The following is a 21,088-nucleotide window of genomic DNA, read 5'->3' as shown; positions in this document are numbered from 1 at the left end:
CATGAAAACACGGCACGAATTGGAGCTTGGAACGTTTTAACCTTTGTCCAACAAGGAAAGCTGGCACAACTAGCTAGAGAAGCAAGCCGCCTCAAGCTTGAAATTCTGGGACTGAGCGAGGTTCTTTGGCCTAACACTATAGAACACAAGACACAGTCCGGGCAAGTCCTGCTTTACTCTGGCATACGAGGAGATCACGCTGCTCGGGAGCGAGGAGTTGGTTTCCTGTTAAGCCCGCGACCCATGCGGCCTTTATTAGATGGGGACCGATAAACGAAAGAATAATCGAAGCCAGATTTGGACTCAGATCAGGACTTTGAGCACATCATAGGGCGCCATGGCCTAGGACAGATGAGCGAAAACGGAGAGCTGTTTGAAGCGTTTTGTGGCAACAACAACATGGTGATCGGTGGATCGCTCTTCCCCCATAGACCGGCACATAAGGTCACTTGGGTATTCCGAGATGGCGAAACAGAAAATCAAATTGACCACATCTGCATCAGCCGGAAATTGAGAAGGAGCCTTCTTGATATCCGCAACAAACAAAGCGCAGACATTGCATCTGCATACGACTGAGAGTTGCGCGTGTCCAACGGCGCGAAGAGAAAGTCGGGTGTCGATACGACGTCCGCCGGTTGGAGAATCCAGAGGGGAAAAAGGGCATACGTTGAACAGCTTGAACCCGAGCCTCGGAATCACCGACAGACGGAACAGCCGAAGAACAATGGTGTGGAATCAAGAATGCCTTTATCACGACGAGCCGTGGCACTCTCGGTAAAGTTTGTGGAAGAATAAGTGAATGGATGTCGGATGAAACTTGGAGGATAGTCGATGATCGGAGAAAGGCGGAATTCAAAATTGAGCAGACATTAGTTCGCTAACGATATGCGGAGCTGGAAAAGGCAGTTAAACAAGCTTGTGGACGAGACAAGAGAGTCTGGACAAACTCCCTAGCCGAAGAGGGAGAAAGAGCCGCGCCAACAGTAAGTCGTATAAATGGCGTCAACTCGGAAGCGTCCTCGCTGGCTAAAATAGAAGCGGCAATCAAAAACATGAAATCCTGGGATCGATTGCATTCCTGCTGAAATGCTGAAAGCCGACCCTGCCTTGTCAGCACAAATGTTGTACCGTCTTTTCGCTGCATCTGACTGCCTGCAAAATATCATCCGCGCTTGGTGACCTGGCAACTGGATCTCAAATGAGGAACTACATCGCTGGTGTCATCAAAGGGCGCTGGAAATCGATATTCGGGAACGTAAAAGGAGATGGATTGGGCACATACTGCGAAAAGCTGAGAACGAGATCTGCAGAGAGGCGCTAGAATGGAATCCACAAGGACATCGAAGAAGAGGCCCAGAAACTCGTGGCAGCGAAGCCTAGCCGCCGAAATCCGAACTGTCGACGAGAATCTTGACTGGGACCAAGTGAAGACGCTGGCTCCGGATTCGCAACAGTGGAGTTCTTTTACTACCGACCTATGCACCGGAGGATCGGCTTGGGAACAAGTAAGTAAACTTTTTTTTTCAAATTTCGATACCGTCGGGTAAGCGAAAACAGACAAAAACTCAAGCGTACGCGTAAGTTTTGTGAATTTACTTTTAGTTTTATTTTTATCATAATTTTGTGAAGTATCGCAGCGCTTATGTAAATGCAACTAGAATGGATATGAAATTGGCTTTCTGGTGAATATTAGTTTCTTGCGGAAATCTTGAGTTAATGTACTCAATATCCAGTGCAACGTAGTGTTTTTTTTTTTTTTCAAGAAAAGCAGAAAAAATTTTACAAAAAAAACAACTTTTCAATCTTCATTTCAAAATTTATCTGGTGTGACTTTAACAATTTTGACTGTTCATTGATTGATAATTATGGTTTTTAGACCACCTTTAAATTTTTTTTTGTGGTGATGATCTTAAATAAATTATCCTTATGTGCAACGTATAGCTTCTAACTTCAGATTTTTTGAACTGATTGAACTGATCTATAGCCTTTTTCCGAAGCATGTTTTTTGGATTTTTTTTTCTCACACTTTAAATAACGTTGCCAAATTGAAACAATCGTTTTGGCAAAAAGACAACTTTATTTATGAAATCATACAAATCGTTCTGACGAGGAGTCCGTATTCTTGAAGGAATATTTATCTTAAGCATTCCAAAAATAATTACAAACCACTTTAAATTCTCAATTGTGGATAATTGAAAGGAAATATTGAAAGACGTCCAGGGTATGATAAAATCCAAAAAAGGTGTGTGAGCCTCAACAGTGCTTAATAAAATCTTCAGTTTTGGCAGGTGATATAAAATAAACAACGCTAACTCAATTGACAACATTGTACTGTATTTTCCTTTAAAATCGTAATTGCGGCTCCATACCAGTGCCAGTGTATAACAGATACATACATATATCCGGATAAGTCAGGTTAAAATGGGTACGATCGAATTTTGTAGACCATATCCACCGGTTTCTATCTACATAATTTGAAAACATTACTCATTGAATACATCTAAAAATTTATGAAAGAGAGAATACATTGAAATTGAGAAAACGTTTCACTATTTGTGGAAAAAATACATTAAAATTTTGTAATGTTGCACAGTTTCTAAGAAATCCAATACGTCCTTTCATTAAACAGCTATATATTTACAACAAGATTATGCCATACTAGTCACCTGCACTTTTTTTCGCTTGTGATTATAAAATAAGTAAGACTATAATTGTTTGTTTAAAAAGTTCAGTTACTAGCTAGATCGGTCACAGATTGTTTCAAATTTGGGATAATCTCGGTTGTTTGTCTCCGTAAGTGATGAATCAAAATTTTACTATAGGATAGGGCAATTTTTTTAAACCGTCCAAACAAGGCAATTCTACGCAGAAATGGCAGAAGGTTCCGATTCCGGTGCATCCGTGAAGGGTTTGTGGTTTTGGCATAGCGCCTGTTTGGCCTTAGGAACCTGCTGCTGCGCGTCCTTCGCCATCGGCTCAAACACCCAGCCACCCTGGCCATCGAATTCTAGGATATGGGTGTGAAATTTCCTGAAAATAACATTTTTTTTTATTTTTTTTTCTTCATTGAAGCCATGGCATATCATTCTTACCATAAGGTTGGTCGATGAGTTATGGTTAACAGGGTAATACCCATCGATTTCGCTGTATCGTAGATTGAACTTTCGACGTCTATTGAGACGGCGCTAGTACATTCATCCAGCAGTGCGTATTGAGGTCTGAAATAAAAAAAAAAATATTTCTCAGTATCTACTTAACGAATACTGAATAATGGGGTGGAGCATCACGAGGGGGCGATAATAAAAAAGAATGCAAAAAGTTTGAATGCCTTTTAATTGAGTATCAAATAGTATTAGCCAAATGGAGCGTTATATTAACTTTTCCCCTGTTTCTTTAAAATCTGTTTCTGATTACCCCTAAGAACATGGATTCTTTTCTGGATCCTCAACTCTTATAACATGGTTTGCTTTATATCAATTGTAATGAGTTGGCAAATAATGAGTTAAAAAATTAAAATCCAGCTTAAATGAATCTTTGTATGATGTAAAAGGGAAAGATTTGAACATATTAACATGAGCAGAATATTTATAATTTCTTCATCAAAAAAAGCTTTCAAAACAACAAAGTAAAGGGAAATAAATTTTCTTGAAATTTTCAAGCTTTTTATGACATTTCTCTAATTAATTACCAAAAGCCAGAATTATTAGGTTAGATTCAACTAATATTTATGTAGCCAAAATTTCTAATATTTAAATATTATGCTCCTGACAACTGAATTTAATGCATCTGAAAAATTAAAAATCTCTTTTTATGCCACATGTTATTCTTCAGTATTGTGCGTCCAATTGAATGAAGAATGAAATTCAAAACATTGTAGATTATTTATCAATGCTGGCCAAAGCTTAGATTATGGAAAACAAATCTGTGGTTTGACCAGTATAAATCTGCAATGGTGTGATTTTGCATTGATGCATTAAAAATTCGTGACAAATAATAAAGAAACAGTACATTATAACTGTCAAAATCAATTCAAGGATAGTTTTAAAGTTGTCAAATCTTTATTTGTAATTCTCAATTCTCAATCTTGTAGTTTTGGAAATTGGTATTTGAATTTCATGTATGATTCAGCTTTACAGATTCTTTTCTGTACGTTTTCAGGCCGGGCAAATCCAGGCATAGGGTTTCTAAATTTTGAATTCAAAACCGGGTTATATTCGGCCAATCCAGCCATTAAGGTATTTTCTATAAAAAAAAAGAGATAAAAGCTGAAAAATAATCACACGAAAAATGAACTTTTTCCAAAGTACATCTCAAATCTTATCACACAATTCCAAAAAATGCATGCGAATTTGTTTCGCTTAAACAATTTGATAATTTGGATTTTTGTAAAATTGTGGATAATCCTGGAAAAACCAGGCCTTTTTCCTCGATATTCGGGCAACCGAACCGGACCAGGCATTCAGAATTTTTACTTCAAAAAATCTGGGAAAACCAGGCAATCTGGAATGTTACCCAGCAAACATAACATCGCATTAGAAATGTCAGCTCAACTCGTTAACAATGTTAATGCGAATCGTAATTCCTACCAAACCAAGTAAATGATCGTAAAAATGGTTAGTTAAAGTCTACCGACTCGGATATGTCAAAATTGCGCCATGTTTGCAAATATGTCTCCCGCGTTCGGGATTCAAGTGAGAAAACAACCTTGTTGTTCTCTCTGCGATTAGCAGTGCAACCAGATTTCTAAATATCAGAGGGTCCATTTGGTTAAACTGCCCAATGAGAGAAGCAGCAAATATTGTCGCTGGCAACGTTTTGCATGCATTGAGAGCAAAACTTGCGCTCTCTCGCATACTGTCAGGATGTACGGTAAAAGGTGTTGTATATCGTCCAATTTTTACAACACTTATCGCATAAGCCAGAAGTTAAAAATATGTATGTATATTGCCTCCACTTTAGTACGTAAATGCTGTTTTTTCGAGTTATATAAGATGATTTTATAATGTATATGGAACGTATAGCAAAGTTTGTTGAGAAATATACCTACAAAAATGTTTGCTAGGTAGTGAGATAGCTATACTTAAATTCACTGAAATTATCACTGTAAATTCAAATTAATAAGTTACGATTGAGGAGGTTTTTTCAATATTTTTATGTTGTTATGCGTCAAAGTTTTAAATATTTTTCGAAGTGGGTGATTAATATTTTGGAAATATCAACTGAATTCATAGAGGACAAAAAGGGGATTGCGAGTGCTTACAATATAAAATTTGATGAGTGATATGTTGTTTGATAATAAACTAAGAACTACTTTTGTTTTGTAAATGACAACGTTTGATTTTCCTGTCAGCTACAGCTTAACTTTTGTGTTCGATTGATCAAAAAATATACACACGTTCTGGAAATAAATAACATGATTCTAGTTTTATCTGTTTTAAAAAAACAGTTATTTTTTGTATTTACGATTAATGACAAACAAAAATTTTGATCTGTATTCTGATGCTTCAAAAACAGTGAAAAGCAAATAATTGTAAAATTAGGCTACGAAAAAAGATTTTTTGGCATTTGATCCTTTCCGCTTTTTCCTACAGCGGATGCAATTTTAAAATGTCACAATTTTACAAATATTTTTTGTTATGCGCAGTTAGCAAAAGAGGCGCAGCTTTATATCCAAAGAGCCACAGGTTGCCGACCTATGGCCTAGTGGGTCTAATGAGCCTACAGCCGTTTGACGCAACGGCTGGCAAAACAACATGTCTAATCAATGCATTTTGAGGGAAGTACGCTTTAAATATAAGGCATGAAAGAATTTTTTAAATTTACAAACTTAAAAAACAATTAAAAATTTATACAAGGTTTTGATTGCTTGTGGTGTAATATTTTGACTTTTAAAAATTAAACCTTAATAAGGCCAAAACAACTTGGGTGGTTTTAATTTCTTACACAAATTACCGAAAAAGTATAGCAAATTTAAGTTTTTGATAATTATTAGAAAGTAGAATAAGAGAGTGTGTTTGTAGGCCCCCATCTATCCTAAAATAACAGGGTAAATAAAAAAAACATGATTTTTATAACTAAAACTTTGCAGTTAAGTATTTTCCATGAAATTATACGAAAATGTTATCAGAGAATTTGAAATTTTGCTTAAAATAAAAAAAGGCACATTTAGCCCGGAGTTCGGTTGGAGGTTCAGTAATTTAGACAACTTTTATGAGAAAATCGGTTTCACGAAAACTAAAGGAGATTTCAACATGAAAATTTCACCAGTGTGTAGAAAACAGATGGCTGCTCATGTGTACCTATATAGTTTTTATACACATATCTGATGGAATATTTGAAAAAAAAAACAGTATTCTGCTTAATAGGCGCATAAATATAGCCTGCTCCTCCTCTAATCATTTACCCAATCCTTCCTGCTTCGCGTTTGAATGTGCAGTAGCATAAAGTTTCCAGAATTTGTCCAGGATGTATCTGGACCGGGATTTTCAAAAATTTTAACCCAAAATCCGAGCAAATTTGGTTAAACCCACGGAATTGTTCAATGAAAGAAAAAAAAACCAATTGAACTCCGGCTCTTTTCAACGGAATTCGGGCAACCGGGCTTAATTTTTCCTTAATTTTGCAAGCAATCTGGCAAGCTTATTTAGGCATCACTTTAATATAAACTTCTTCAATTTGTTGCCCGATAAGTTCAATAGCATACAGTGAGCAAAACAGTCTAGTACATACTACAATGTGTTTTGTTTGTTATAATATGAATGATTGAGAATCATTGAAATTATCTTCTACAATTTGTTTTAAATTGAACAACGGATAATTCTAGCGAGTAAGAATAGTACCATTCAAATTTTTCTTCTAAAATCACGATTATTTCTCTGTTTAGAAGTTAACAACAATTCTTTTGAAACTACTTGAGTAGATCACTGTATTTTTAGATGTTTTCTAGTATTCCAAAAATTTTAAAGTGTTTTTTTTTTTTTTGAAGAAATTGTCCTCCAGAAGTATGACATTTGAGCTACGGTACTTAATCAAACTGCTAAATTACTTCATTGAAATGACACGAAATGGTGAAACAAAAGTTTTTGGTGAATTTTGAATCAGAAAAAAAGTGGACTTCCCAAGTCCACTTGAAGAGTCCAACAACATGAACGAACATACGTTCCATCCCTCGATCAGAGACATTTTGCTCGCGCTAAGGTAATAATGGCAGCCTAAAATAATCTTCTGGTTGTAGAACCCTTTTTTTTAATAATCTCAATGCCCTCTTTTTGAAGTTGCAGGTTTACACCAACTTTAAATCAAAAAGTTGCTTACTTGTGATAGAATAATCTGGCCATAGCCATTCTCTGCTTTTCGCCCCCAGATAGCGTATCCTTCCAGTCTCGGATTTCGTCGAAGCTATCCCTAGAAATAAAAACAACATAATGTTAGTTATGATTACAAATTCAGTGATCGAATTCTTTAGGACCAACCTATCGATTATGTGCTCCAGCGACACCATTTGCATTATTTCCCGCAGTTGGTTCTCGGTGATGTTTTTGGCCAACATTTCCTTACGCGTATCTGGATAGATGATCTGATCCCGCAGACTTCCACAGGACATGTAAGGCCGCTGGGGAATGTAGAACATACAAGGTTTACCCTGATACAGTGCCTTCGGTATGCGCAAAGTTCCTCCATATATGGGCCATAACCCGCTCAGGATACGGAAGAGACTGGATTTGCCACACCCATTCGGACCCGTGATCAGCAAATGCATTCCCGGTTGGATCGTCAGCGTTAGGCTGGGAACCACAATATCACAGTTAGGTGTCACAACCGGAACACTTTCCAGCGAGATGGTCATATCCATGTCATTATCACCGCATTCGATCCTTCCCTTGGCTACTGGCTGTCCGTCTTTAAATTCTAAAATACCTCCAACATTTCTATCCGATGTCACAATAGTCTTTTGGTAGTTTCCTTCCGAAACGTCATCAAATACTTCAAACATGCCGGCCACCCTACTGGTGTATCCGGCCAAGGCGACAATTTCTTTGTACGACGACATAAGTCTCTCGATGGCATCGGCTCCACTTAACAGAAGATTCCGGGCGGTGGTGAAGTATTGCGTCCTCTCACTCACCCCATTTTCAGAATCGGATTTGATGGCACTCGTTGCTTTATCGTTACCGAGCGAATTAACAGTCAAAATTGGCAGCGATACCATAACCATACCCGTTCCGGACCAAACATACTTCATGAAGAACTGTTCCAGCATAATAAACCATAGACGCTGGGTGAAGATGTTGTTCATCTGATTCACTAGCCTCGAGTACGCGTCTTGCAGCTGAGAGTGCTCGACCTGAAATGGCATACCATCATATTATTGATTCCGATCAACGATCGCGGAACCGCAAAACGCAAACGTACCTTATGTCCGCCATAGAAGGCAATCTCCTCGGCGTTGGTGATGATCTTGGAGTGCACATGTCGGAGATAGCCATTCCGATTTGCTTCTTCCGATACGAGCTGGCCAAATTTGGGAGACACGATACGCAGAATGTGTGCCGTCGTTCCGATAACGCAGGTCGCCAAAGCAGGACCCATCACTATGTTGGCTTTCATGCGTCGCGACGATCGGGCCATAGCTAAGCCGATCAGCATCAGATCGAAGCAGGGCTTTGTCAGGTGGCTGTACAGGTGAGCGATAGAGCTCGAAAAGGTTGAGATGTCATCCGTCAGCCGGTGATCCACGTTCTCGATTCGGCCGTCCAGGTTCGATACCTTGTAATAGGTTTGATTTGAGAAGTACATTTTGTACGCATGGTTCACGAGGCGGGTTCTGTTGAATATAGAGCAAATTAGATTGATTGTTTTTTATTTATAATTATTTTAAAACGAGTAGGTATGCTTTCGTCTGTAAAATAAAAAAAAATAGTTTGACGTGTTTTAACAATTATTGGCAATGATTACTGATAATTGTTTTTACCTTTTGAATAATTGATATTTGAAACTAAGTTAACATCTGAAAACCCTGTAAAATACCGGTTTCGTCACAAAGAATCATGGTAGGTAAAGGTTTTTTTTTTGAGAAAATCGGGAAGGCTAACCTCTCCCGGTTCAAAAGAAGATGTAACGAGCGGCAAGGAGATGCATTTTGTTGTTTTTTGAGGTTATAAATATAAACCGTAAAGGGGTCGTTCGCATACCACGTGGACAACTTAAGCAGAGGGAGAGGGTTTTGGAAATGTTCGCGCATGTCCACGGAGAGAGGGTAGGGGTTAGGGTAATGTCCACGTGGACATTTTTAAACCAAAAATTTACATTTTTCAAATGGAACATTCTCATGGATACGTTGAATATTATTGTTGAAATTCTTAATTATATCTAATTGCAGTATTTCCAAACAACACTTGTCATGGGATGAAATTTAGTGTTTTTTTAAGTTTCAAATAAATTTTAAAATGAATACCCCTTTTTTAAGGTAAAATAGAGTACATTTTTCTACCACGTATCATGCCGATCTTTAAAAGAAAGTTTTGATGAATAATCGGTGAAATGTAAACAAACAAGATTTCTTTTATACTCCGAATTCAATGAATTATATTTCCAAAAATCAGGACAAATTCAAATTTATTTAACCATTTACCAAAGTCGTTTACCGACCATTTTTATACATAACTCGAGAACTTATCGAGTACATGGAACCAATTTTGGCATGAGAGGATATTTGAATACGAGAAATAATTGTATGATAAATTGAGGCTCCTCATTTATTTCAGCGGTGAGATATAAATGGGGAAAGACTTCCATACAAATTTTGCATAACAGTGCATACAGCCGATTGACGATATGGCTGGAGATTCATAAAATCTAATCAGTGTAGTTTGAGGGTAAAATTCAAACAAGATTTTTGTCAGTTTTGTTAACATATATTGAACTTTAATTATCGTGCGTACAGAATCTGTAAACGAAAATGTTAATGGTTTTTGTTTCTTATTCACCTGGTATTCAGAAATTAAACAAACTGAAGTTTTTGGCAAAGTTGTACATACATAAATGATAAGATATTGGAATAAGAGACCTGAATGACCATATCAAGCAGGTTTAATGCCTGTATCAAGGAAAAAAAATTATCGAATATTTTTTTTATTTTTATCATTGAAACATTAAATCTACGCTCAAATCATAATCTTACAGATAAATATACGATATGATGAAAATATTTCCATGAAATATGGCCATATGGCGTCCCTAACTATAATTCATGCAAAAGAACTATAAAATTTCGCCAAAATTTCAGCCTAGACGTATGCGTAATATCCGTTTCTACCATTTTCAATTACATAATATCAAAATATTGCAAGTTTAAATGAAATATAGCTAAAATCATAAATATGCTTCTTTAGCCAGCCGGTTTCGAAAATCGGCTATTTCGACAACTTTTATTATAAAAATATTTTCTCAAAAACTGTAAGAGATTTTAACAGGCTAGGCTAGAGGCATGTTGATGAAAAGCTCCCATGAATTTCTCCCGCCTTTGCTCTGCACTAGACAGATCCCTGCAACGTTACACGATTTGTCTATGTATCGTGTGACCAACATCTTTTAAATATGTGCTCGTGAATCTCGTTTTTAAGCTTTTTTTCCTCAGATTTAAGCTTTTTTTGCCTTGAGAGCATAGGAGACGAAAGCTTAAATCTGAGGAAAAAAGCTTAAATCTGTCTAAACGAGGGGAAAAGGGGAAATCTGAGAGATGTGCTCCACACGGTTTGAATAACATTGCCGGGAAGTGAACAACCCATGGGCCTGCTGAGCTTTCCTTTTGCTAGAACGGTTCTAGCGACATTGCCATTTTTTTTTCGATTCGCTGCGAATAGTTGCTACTTGTCGATTTTTTCGCATTTCACATTTTATCTATTCCACGTTATTACTTTTTTGACCAAGTGTCAATTTTTGAACCGTATTTTCTTGCTGTATTTTTTTCTTTTTGCCAATGATTGTTTGTTATATGATTTTAATCGCCGTAATTTTTTGGAATATGGGAGAAAATGAGTGCTTTCGGCTGGCAACTCTGCGAAGAAACGTGTTCATTTATTTTGGTAGGAATTGAAATAGTTCTTTTTAATGTGTTGAAAATCGTATTTCATGGAAGTGGTGATTTTGTTTAATGACTGAAAGTGCGTGCAGCGTGTGGCGGCTGAAAGTTATTAAAAAGTATCAAGTTGAGTGGTAAAATTGATGTTTTGATCGTCGACGCCAGAAAAATTTAGTTAGTTCCATTTTCATCTTGTTCCGTTGCAATCAAACGTGCTGCCAAGCAAAATAAAATCTATGGTTGAAGTATCGAAGGCGAATTCAGAGTAACGGTGAATATTTTTGGGCACCCTGTGGCGTTACTGGAATGAGAGAAAACGAACCGTAACGCTCTCAAACGTCAAACCGGACGATGTGGGAGAGCAACAAAAACATGCAAAAATTGATTTCTGTTTTGTCCGAAAAATTCATCGAGAGTAAAGATAAGTACATTTTCTTTCCATCTTAACAACTTATTAGTGATTCGCCAATAATGTATAAGCTCCTTCGTTCTAACGGATTTTGTTATGCGGAGTTTCTCAAACATTGAGCGGCGGGTGGGCGATTCGATTAATTACACGAGTGGTGGGTCTCCCAGGTTGTTGTAGATGCATGTCTTGAATCTACCGATGTGATGATTGTATGAAAATTTGAGTTTTTCATTTGTAGGTTTTTCAAAACAATAATTAATATTGTAAAGGTTATTAAACGGAAAAAGTTCCACACTGACGATCACAACTATAAATCTTTTCGCTCAATCTTTATAAGTTCAGATTTTGCAATAAGTTTTTCAGAAGTTTGTTTAAAACAAAAGTAATCCAGTTCATCGAAGAAGAGGAGAAGATAAGAACCCCACACACAACCTTACACACTGGAAACTTGAAACTATTAAATCGGTAATAGGAACTGTGATCGGACCCCAAACTGCAGTTCAATAGAAAAGATACAATTCAATTATATGAGAAATGAGTTGCGGTGAAAATAACGGGGTTTCCTTTAACTTCTAGAGTTCGGGATGACAATTCGCTTAATTTAGAAAATTTGTTTTGCCAATCATACTTGCATAATATAGTCTTATTATTATCGATATATAAATCGATTATTCGCGTATATTCGATATACAGGCATTTTCTAGAATAGGACACGCTCAAAGTTTGACTAGCAAGCTACTGTATTTAGATTTGCTCCCGCAAGAGCAAAAGTAATATTCATAGCATCGATTTACCGAAATCACATTTAAATGCTTGGGACCGCACACAAAGCCTTGCGTAGTGCCAATTATAAGAATAACATCAGCTTTTTTTACTATAGCTGATCTCTCAATAATCTAGAATTATTTGGTTTTTGTAGTACAAAACTCTCAATACGTTAAAGAAATAATTTACAGTAGGTACACGTTTTATAGTGTGAAGTAGTCGTTTGTTATTTGGGGATGGTATTCGTGTACTTCATGATAGAGCATATTTTCGATAATTCATAATTTTCTTATTTTAACAGCAGTTTAAGAAGCTTGAAGTAAATGGTAGAATTAATTTACAATAATTGAACTGGGAATGTAACTGGTCAGTATATTCAATAGTATAGTTGAATTGTGAAATGTTTCAAGATATTGAAATGTACTCCATCGATGTGAATATCTAAGAATGAAACTACAAACAAGAACATGAAAACTTTTTCAAAATTCTCTTTAGATAAACAAAAAAAAAAAGAAACATCACTGTAACCCAGAATTTTTAGTAAAGGATTTTGTATTTTTTTTAATTAGGAAGAGAAAAAGTGCATTTAAGAAGATAGTCTCAAAAGGTCTTATTGTGCGTACTATATTTTCACCTTATCCTAAGTCTTCGCGTCAGTATGTCAGTATGGAGAAATAATCCATGTTGGTATTTAAATTGCAAATGCTTTCCGATAGTTTCGCGTAAAGATAAAACTTTGAATATTTAAGAAGAACACTTAAAGCACATAAAAAACACATGTGATGATGTTTGATGTTATAGTTACGAGTTCTTTAGTGAAAAGTGAAAAAAAGACTTCGATTTATAGAACCTACTAGACCAAAGCACTCCAAAGTGTCTCTAGATTTTATCCCTTTACCTCAACCCTTCTCTATTTTATCACTAGAATGCAGTGGTTTTATTAGTTGATATAATAGACTCTAACATAATGTATCGATTGAACTATGAGCACGTCAACTTCGGATTTTGTTTTGCATATAATTATAAAAAAACTGATGGAACAAATCGTTAAAAGCTAATTTTATTAGTCAAAAGTTATAAAGTATAAAAGTTTGCAATTACCATCAGGAAAAAAAACCGGATATATATTCCTGCATGTTAAGCATGCTAACTTCAGTTCTAGCTATTTTTATCTGTGGCTGTTAAAAGCAAATTTGCAAATCTTTTTGTTCAACAGGAATAACAGTTAGGAAAATAGGCAAATTTGATTTTCTTCGGTCGTTAAAGCATAACCTCCTTTACATGACGTTTTCGAATGCCACATAGAAATACTTAAACTAAATAGACTAAAAACAGTTGCACTTCGTAGAATTTTGTGACTTTTAATTTTTTTTCCTTCCGAAACGCAGTCCATTTGTATTTTAAGTTAGTTTTCCAAACATGTTTGCATTTATGCAGATTTTATGACATTTTGTTAAGTTTAGGCGCTGATAGTTTTTTGACATATTACGGTAGCTTTGTTTTGAAATCCTAGAAAAACAAAAAAAAAAAACAAAACACGGTAGCTTTGTGATTATTTTGCACCTTTCTTGGGATGTTACTTTTAAATGGCTTTTTTTTGTCTTAATCAGTTGAGTTTTAGATTTTCAATAAGTTTATTTCTGCGAATTCAGTCTTGTTAAATGAAGCAAATGAATGTTTTTTTGGTTGATTTGTTCTCCGTGCAATTGTGAAATCAAGCTGAGGCAAAGAGTTAATTTTCACAGATGAGTTTCCAAAAACGATCTTATTCAGTAATCACAACCTTCATAACAAGTTTAAAATTAAATAGAACAACAAATAATATTTTAAATATCTTCTTTTAAATATTCTTCGAAGTATGATAAAAGTATCTTTACCCTCAATGGTCGTTTTTGAAAACACATTAAGTGTATCAGGAACAAGAGTTAGGAAAACAAGTGAGTTTAAAGAAGATTAAAGCAAATTTTTACTGTACTACTAAACTTCTTATGATTGCCTCAAAGATAGAAATTAGGAGTTTCCTTAAGAAAAATCTAGGAGCATAGGAGGTGTAGGAAAACTGATCGCACCATTCACCAAAATGGATCCTGATCTTAAACCTTCCCCAACTAACAATACCCTTTCCTTGGATATTTAAATATAGATTCGCAGACGTATAGACGGTTTCTATAGTTGGAGATTTTGACTTACATTTGTTCCTGAATTTTTCAAAATTAATCTATGGAATATAAAGGGACAAAAGATTGTTAATTGATCCTCTGAAGTATCCTACTAACAGTCCTTCTCTCCCTTCATTCCTCATTGACTACTAGGACGTGGCCGGCGCCGTTATTGATCATTTTTCAAAGGGAGAGCATGAGTTTTGTGCATTGTGAATGAACTGCTAGTCCCAAGCACCATTCTTTTGGCCCTTGCACAAAGCTGATGGCCTCGATCAATCACGGAGTAGCAACCATTGGCGAGGTAGAACTTGTTTTGCTTAGCCACGCCAGCGATCATGGAATTTGAAGTGCATCAGTTGAGCAAATTCTAATAAAATATGTTATCTGAAGTTTTAAATGAATCATCATATCTACGCCGTAGACCCGAATGACCCGGGTGGTTAAAACGTTTCAAATAAATAATAATAATAATAATAATAATCATATCTACGCACTTCAAGTTCAATGATTTAAGGTGGATATGAGTAGTCAACTAAGCTAAGCTAAGCTATGGGAGAAAATGAGTGCTTTCCTTAATATGCGCATATAGCCCGCCTCTCCCCTACTCACCCCTACATCCAATGGAGAGACAGAAAGGGTAAATGGGACTCTCTAACATGTTTTTGCATAAATCGACTAGCTTACGAACCAAGCAAATGGAACCAAATTTTGGCATTTGAATACGAGAAATATTGCTATATTTTTTTAAGGGGTGGAAGGCTTCCATATTTTTTTTTTGCAAAACCAACAAATGGACAAAATATGACAAGGGAAATTATTTTGATATGGTTTTATGATCATTTGAGATGTCACCCTTCTTCCAGTAAGCAGGAAGATAGAAAGAGGGGAGGATTGCCCAATACAACTTTGTTAGCATAAGTTCTCAACTTATGTTGAAAAAGCCAATAAATGAAATAATGTATGGTATGGAAAGGTATTTGGGTACGAGATATGTTTCTACGATTGTAATAGATCCTTACGCCTTTCAGTGTGGAGAGGGTAGGTTAGAAAAGGGTTCCATATAAGTTATGTTCTTAAGCTTAAAAATTATCAAAAATATGCTATTTTTTTTTCGTATAAATCGAAAACATATCAAGTAATGGGTCGATATTCTGTTAGATAGATTTTTTGCGTATGAAAAATTTGAAACCATCTCTTTTCAGGCAAGCTTTATTCATATTTTATTTGACATAACTCGAAAACTCCAATCAAACAAAGTAAGCCAAACGTGTCAAGTGACATTTATCAGTTAAATACTCAAGGTATTTCTATGGTAAAGTTCGCGAGCCCTTCCTGAATTGGAAGGGGGATAGGGTGAGGAATTTATACCAATTATTCAATGAATTAAGGAACTTATGAAGTTTACAAAAACAGATTTGAAATTTCAAATCTTGGAAAAATATTAAAATTTCAAGTTTTAGAAAATTAATTTTAAGTTTTTTAACTCACAAATTATAGCTGTAAACTATGCTGAAATAAGCATCCTTCTTAAGGTGGCCATTCTGCTCTTATCTTCCTTAGTTATGAATTGAGCAAAAAAAAATATTAATAACTTTTCAATCTTCACTTTGAATTTTTTGCTATTTAGGGGAGATAAGGGCATAATGGCCACCTTAAGGTAAAAGGCTTATTTAACCATAGAGAACAGCTATAATATGTGAATTACATCATTGTTTCGTGTTCAGACACTCAAATAGTCTATTGCTGAATTGGATGGAACTTTAAAAAGTAGATAAAAACGTTTAAATATGCATTTTAAAAATTTTTGCCGAAAGCTGAAAACCAGTCACTGTAGGGGCATAATGAGAACCTCCCTGGGGCAGTGTAAGCACTATTAATCGAGGCACGATTAGCGTTTTCTGTCGGGGAATCTAGCAGCGAATTCGCCTCGATGAAGTCAACTGAATAATAGAGCTACAGCTTGACTTGTTTCATCTGACGATTTGGCCTATTGGTAAGGTGTCGGAGAGGTAATCAGTAGACTCGAGTTCGATTCCTGGTCAAGGTGATTTTTTTCATGAATCATTAATGATCGATGCATTTTGCACTAAACGGTGAGGCGTAGACTCATCAAACAAAGCAATAACAAAATAATCTAGGTCTGTTTGTAGAATTCAAAAAATTAACACATGCTCATTATGTTTCTGGTGTTTTGTTTGACGGATGATGCTACTATAAAAGTCGTCGCCAAAGTTCCAGGTCGGTCATTTCTTTCGGATTCCGTAACAATTTCAAATCGGGAGCAGTAGGTTGTTAGCCTAAAGTCCCTATCCCGCGATGGGGCTGCCATCTTGGACTTAGCTGGCGGGAGCCGCATTTCATAAATTCAGCCGCTTGCTGCAAGACAGACGCTGTTTGAGCCGCCCCTGACCTGGAGAACAGACGCTCGGTTGTTGTTGCACGCCGCCCCTGACCTGGGGAACAGACGCGTGCGGCCACCTTCTCAGTCTGCATGCGACCAAAGCATCCACCGGGGTTGGGTACCCGATCTCCGCTTAGGTTACTCGCACCCCAGCCGGCACCGCGGGGAGGTAGAGATAGGAGTTGTGAATAAGAGGTGATATGACCACTATGGGGTCTCGTGTTGCACATTATCCACCGTTTACCAGCCAAGAAAAAAATGTGGAACGCTTCACGATTTTGCGTGTCATCCTTGCGCAGGGGCCATGCTAATCTTCTCTGTATCGTTCCAATTTTAGTATATGTCCAGCCGAAGCTAGGAATATACGGCAGAAAACGCTCATCTTGCCTCGATCAATAGTGCTCTGTTCGTCCCAGGTCAACAAATTTAAGTAAAAGTGCGTTTTAAAATGGATTAAAGTGAAAAATTCAAAATTAAATGATGGTGAAAATCGAGAAACAATGTGTAAATCATGATGCAGTGCGTACATTTCAGATCAATATGGTTTAAAGGTCATAAAAGCTTATTTGGTGGTGTTCAAAAATTTTAATATTTTCATCACTTGAGAACCAAGCTGTTTATTATTTAATATTTCTGTAAAGATGAAAAAAGGATATTTCTTTTTTGGTGAAAAATTAATAACATAGGTAGTACGAAACAAATCCTCATGAAAATTTGTTAAAGAAAATACGTACTTTTGTAGAAAAAAGGAGTGCTTATTATTCCCTGGGCGCTCGTTATGCCCTTATCTCCCCTATCTTTTTTTTTTAATATCTCTGTAAAGATGATAAGGAGATTCCTTTTTTTTTGTGAAAAATGGATATTAATAGGAAGTACGAAACTAAACCTCATGAAAGTTTATTTAATAAAATACGTACTTTTGTAGAAATGAGGAGTGCTTATTATGCCCTTTTCTCCCCTATGTCTCTTTGTAGAGTGCAAACAATTCACACACACTCATACATAATGTTTATGGTGCTTTGTTTGGCGGATGTTGCTACAATCCGTATAATGCAACAATCAAAACGATCGGTATCATGAATGGTAAATGAAAAAAAAACCACCTCGACAGGAATCGAACTCGAGTCCACTGATTACCTCTCCAACACTTTACCAATAGACTACATCGTCAGATGTAAACTTATCAAGCTGTGGCTCTATAATTTAGTTGACTTCATCGAGTTGAATTCCCTGCTAGATGCTATGGCAGAAACTGCTCATCGTGCTCCGATCAATTGTGTCCTATTCGCCTCGAGCCAACAAGTTTAAGTAAAAACGCGTTTTAAAATTGAGTATAGTGAAAAATAAAAAAAATAATGATGGTGAAAATTGAGGAACAATGTGTCCATTTTGTAGCAGTGCGTATCTTATAGATTTAGATGATTCAACGCTCATAAGAGCTTATTTTCCGGTGCTCATAAATTATAATATTTTTGTCACTTGAGAACCTTGTTGGTTTTTTTTTAAATATTTCTTTAAAGATTATTAGGAGAAATGCCTCGGGTGCTACTTATACCCTTATCTCCCCTATCCAGTTTTGTGTTCATACACAATTCATTATAAATTTATTTTTTAAAAAAAGGCGGTCATGTGATTAAGGATGCAGTAATTTACTGCGAAAGACTTTTAAAGTATAAGCTGAATACCGCGCGTTTTAGGCCTACATGTAAAAAATCTTCGGTCAATCAATGTCACAAATTTCATCACGAGCAAAGTTTAATCAACCTTTCATACTTGATGCCGTCTGGCTTTGAAAATTCGAACCATCATTACGGCTAGTAAACTAGAAAATAATCGGCTAAGCATTGCTCACTGAAGCATAAACCGAACCATCTTGACCTCCTTTCGCCGCTTAAGTACGCGACAACGAATGAATGATCAGTCTAATCTGTCTAACTTATTCTCGGCATACGTATTGATTGCAACAGCATGGATTCTAGAGTGCGTTGATTTTGTTTGTTCTAGGGCTGGCTGATTCTAGCTAGGCCTACTTATTAGGCCATCGCGTTGGCAAATGGCAGAAACATGTTTTTGCAGCCTCGCTTTAGAATGTCTAACTCTCACGATTCTTTAAGTAAAGTTCACTAGCCGAGCGAGTAGGTACAAAACTTGATTAACAACCTACTACCTTCTTGTGCACTAAGAATGTACCGCTCACAGTTCAATTAGAACCTTAATTCGTTTAGAACCGCCAACCACAACACGAAGAACGATGCTCAAGGTCAACTGCTGGCCAATTCTGGCTCGGGTGGCCTCAATATGAAATGACTAAGATTCTAAGCTCCATGCGCTACCTATGGCCAAACACACTAAGTCAACGTACCAAGTTGTTTATTACCCGACCTGGGCTATCTGGAAATGCCTCTATGGCGGTCCATATACATTAGATCGCTTCAAAAATGTACCTTTTGCTCCCATGTTTTTCCGATGCAAAATCCGATGTTAAATTTAAGCTGATTTGTTGATTCCTGAATTAGCGCAATGCGTTTTTATTTTTTGTGGAAATTTGTATAGAATTTTGTTTTTCTACGCAGCAAATAGAACTGCTTTTGAAATAAAAAAATACATCTTTAATTCAAAACCTTGTGTAGATTGAAAAAAAAACCATTTTTTCTTGGTTCAAGTAAATTTTATATTGAACTGAACTTTTTTCTATCAAACAAATGTTCCAAATTATAAATCAAAATATTTAATTTGAATTCAAAAAATGTTTTTTTCGACTCAAAATCAATACGAAAATTCTTTGATTCAGATGAATTTGCTGTTGAATCATAGTATTTTTTCGTCACGGTTGTGGAATCCTAAGTAATTTTCTCAAAATCGATTAAATTTCAAATAAACCGTCAACGAAACTGTAGGGATGAGATGAAGCATATGTAGAAAATTAATAAAATTTTTAAACCAATAAAATGAGATAGAAAATGAATTCGACAACACGGATAAAAAATGAAAAAAAAAATTAATTTCTATGGAACCGTTTTATATTTTGGCAACACTTGGCAAAACAATCAAAACAAAGTCAGTCATCGATCTATTCTTGTGAGCGAGATACGTGTTTGAGTGAATATCTGAATTGAGATTCGTAAGAATCGTAAAATCACGACAATGGCGTAGTAGGTAGAATAAGCACAAAGAGCGCAGCGGTGATTTGGCCACCGGTGAAAAGAATCCGACTGAGGAAGCGCATAATTTTAAGGCTGCTCCTAAGAAAAAAAATCTTTCTGATTCGGTCATCGAATAAAAATGACGGATTGGCACAAGCAGCGTAGATTTTAAGGGCTGCTGCTACGATAGTTTCTTTATGATCCGGCTCTGGTAAACAATGATGGCTGGCAAATTGTGGATATTGTGCAACACGAGACCCCATAGTGGTCATATCACGATTGTATCCCATTTACAAGAAAACTATTGCCCAGAATGACTTTTCCCCAGAATTACAAATACCCGAAATCAAACCCACGAATGACCCACGAATTTTTTTCCCAGAATGGACCATTTCCCAGAATTTTTTTACCCAGAATAGAACATTTCCCAGAATGACACAAATCCCAGATTATTTCCTCTTGTATTTATTTTTTTTATTTTTGTGCTGTTGAATCTAATGAATTCTAAATTTCAAATGATTCGAAATTAAATTTTTCAAAATGATTTATCAAATGAAACTAATTGTTTGAAAATTTCCAACTAAAATTGTTTCAGATCCGATATTATGTTTTGTGGTTTGTGTCCTTGAATTAATTTAATGCCAACGGACGGGGCTAAAGGATCACCCCTAGCTTTCACGCAGACCTAGGAAGCCTCGACAGACCTAGACCAATGTAATGGGGCCGCCGCTTCCGACGGCGGGTCGGCGGCCACCTCGGATTTGCGAGCTTCAGCGGCTTTTTACCGCCTCAGCCCCTTCATCCTCGTTGGTTGCGGCTTTGCCGCAAGAGAATAAAGTTATGAAACCCCATTTTCTGTAACAATTCCTTTTTTTTTTTAAATAATTTGTAGTAACGATAAATGTTTTCAATTTTCTGGGAAATGGTTCTTCTGGCGAAAAAAATTCTGGTAAATGGTTCATTCTGGTGAAAAAATTTCTGGGAAATGGTACATTCGGCGAAATTTTTTCTTGAGAATGGTTCGTCTGGGGAAAAAAATCTGGGGAATGGTTCTTTCTGGCGATTGAAATTCTGGGGATTTTTCATTCTGGGCAATGGTTTTCGGGTAAATGGAGTACAACCCATATC

The 21,088-nt window shown here is 36.3% G+C and overlaps 1 protein-coding gene and 1 non-coding gene across 7 annotated transcripts in view; both read right to left on the bottom strand.

Annotated features, from left to right (window-relative positions):
* Nucleotides 1-2,313: 2,313 nt before the first annotated feature.
* Nucleotides 2,314-21,088, bottom strand: part of LOC129739315 (ATP-binding cassette sub-family D member 1) — a 67,599-nt gene continuing 48,824 nt past the window's right edge. For all 6 annotated transcript variants that reach the window (XM_055730722.1, XM_055730724.1, XM_055730726.1 and 3 more), the window contains 5 exons: nucleotides 8,413-8,824; nucleotides 7,473-8,344; nucleotides 7,315-7,404; nucleotides 3,093-3,218; nucleotides 2,314-3,030 (listed from right to left, as the gene is read on the bottom strand). In XM_055730722.1, the coding sequence (XP_055586697.1) occupies nucleotides 2,862-3,030; nucleotides 3,093-3,218; nucleotides 7,315-7,404; nucleotides 7,473-8,344; nucleotides 8,413-8,824 (1,669 nt within the window). In that variant the 3' untranslated portion in view covers nucleotides 2,314-2,861. The remainder of the gene's footprint in view (nucleotides 3,031-3,092; nucleotides 3,219-7,314; nucleotides 7,405-7,472; nucleotides 8,345-8,412; nucleotides 8,825-21,088) is intronic.
* On the bottom strand, nucleotides 17,072-17,176 carry LOC129740745 (U6 spliceosomal RNA). The gene has a single exon (XR_008736362.1). It is a non-coding gene; the product is annotated as a U6 spliceosomal RNA (small nuclear RNA).

The sequence above is a fragment of the Uranotaenia lowii genome, chromosome 1 (genome assembly GCF_029784155.1).
Source record: "Uranotaenia lowii strain MFRU-FL chromosome 1, ASM2978415v1, whole genome shotgun sequence".
NCBI classification, from domain to species: Eukaryota; Metazoa; Arthropoda; class Insecta; order Diptera; family Culicidae; genus Uranotaenia; species Uranotaenia lowii.
The sequence above is the reverse complement of the archived record's forward strand: the minus strand, read 5'-3'. Positions and strand labels throughout refer to the sequence as shown.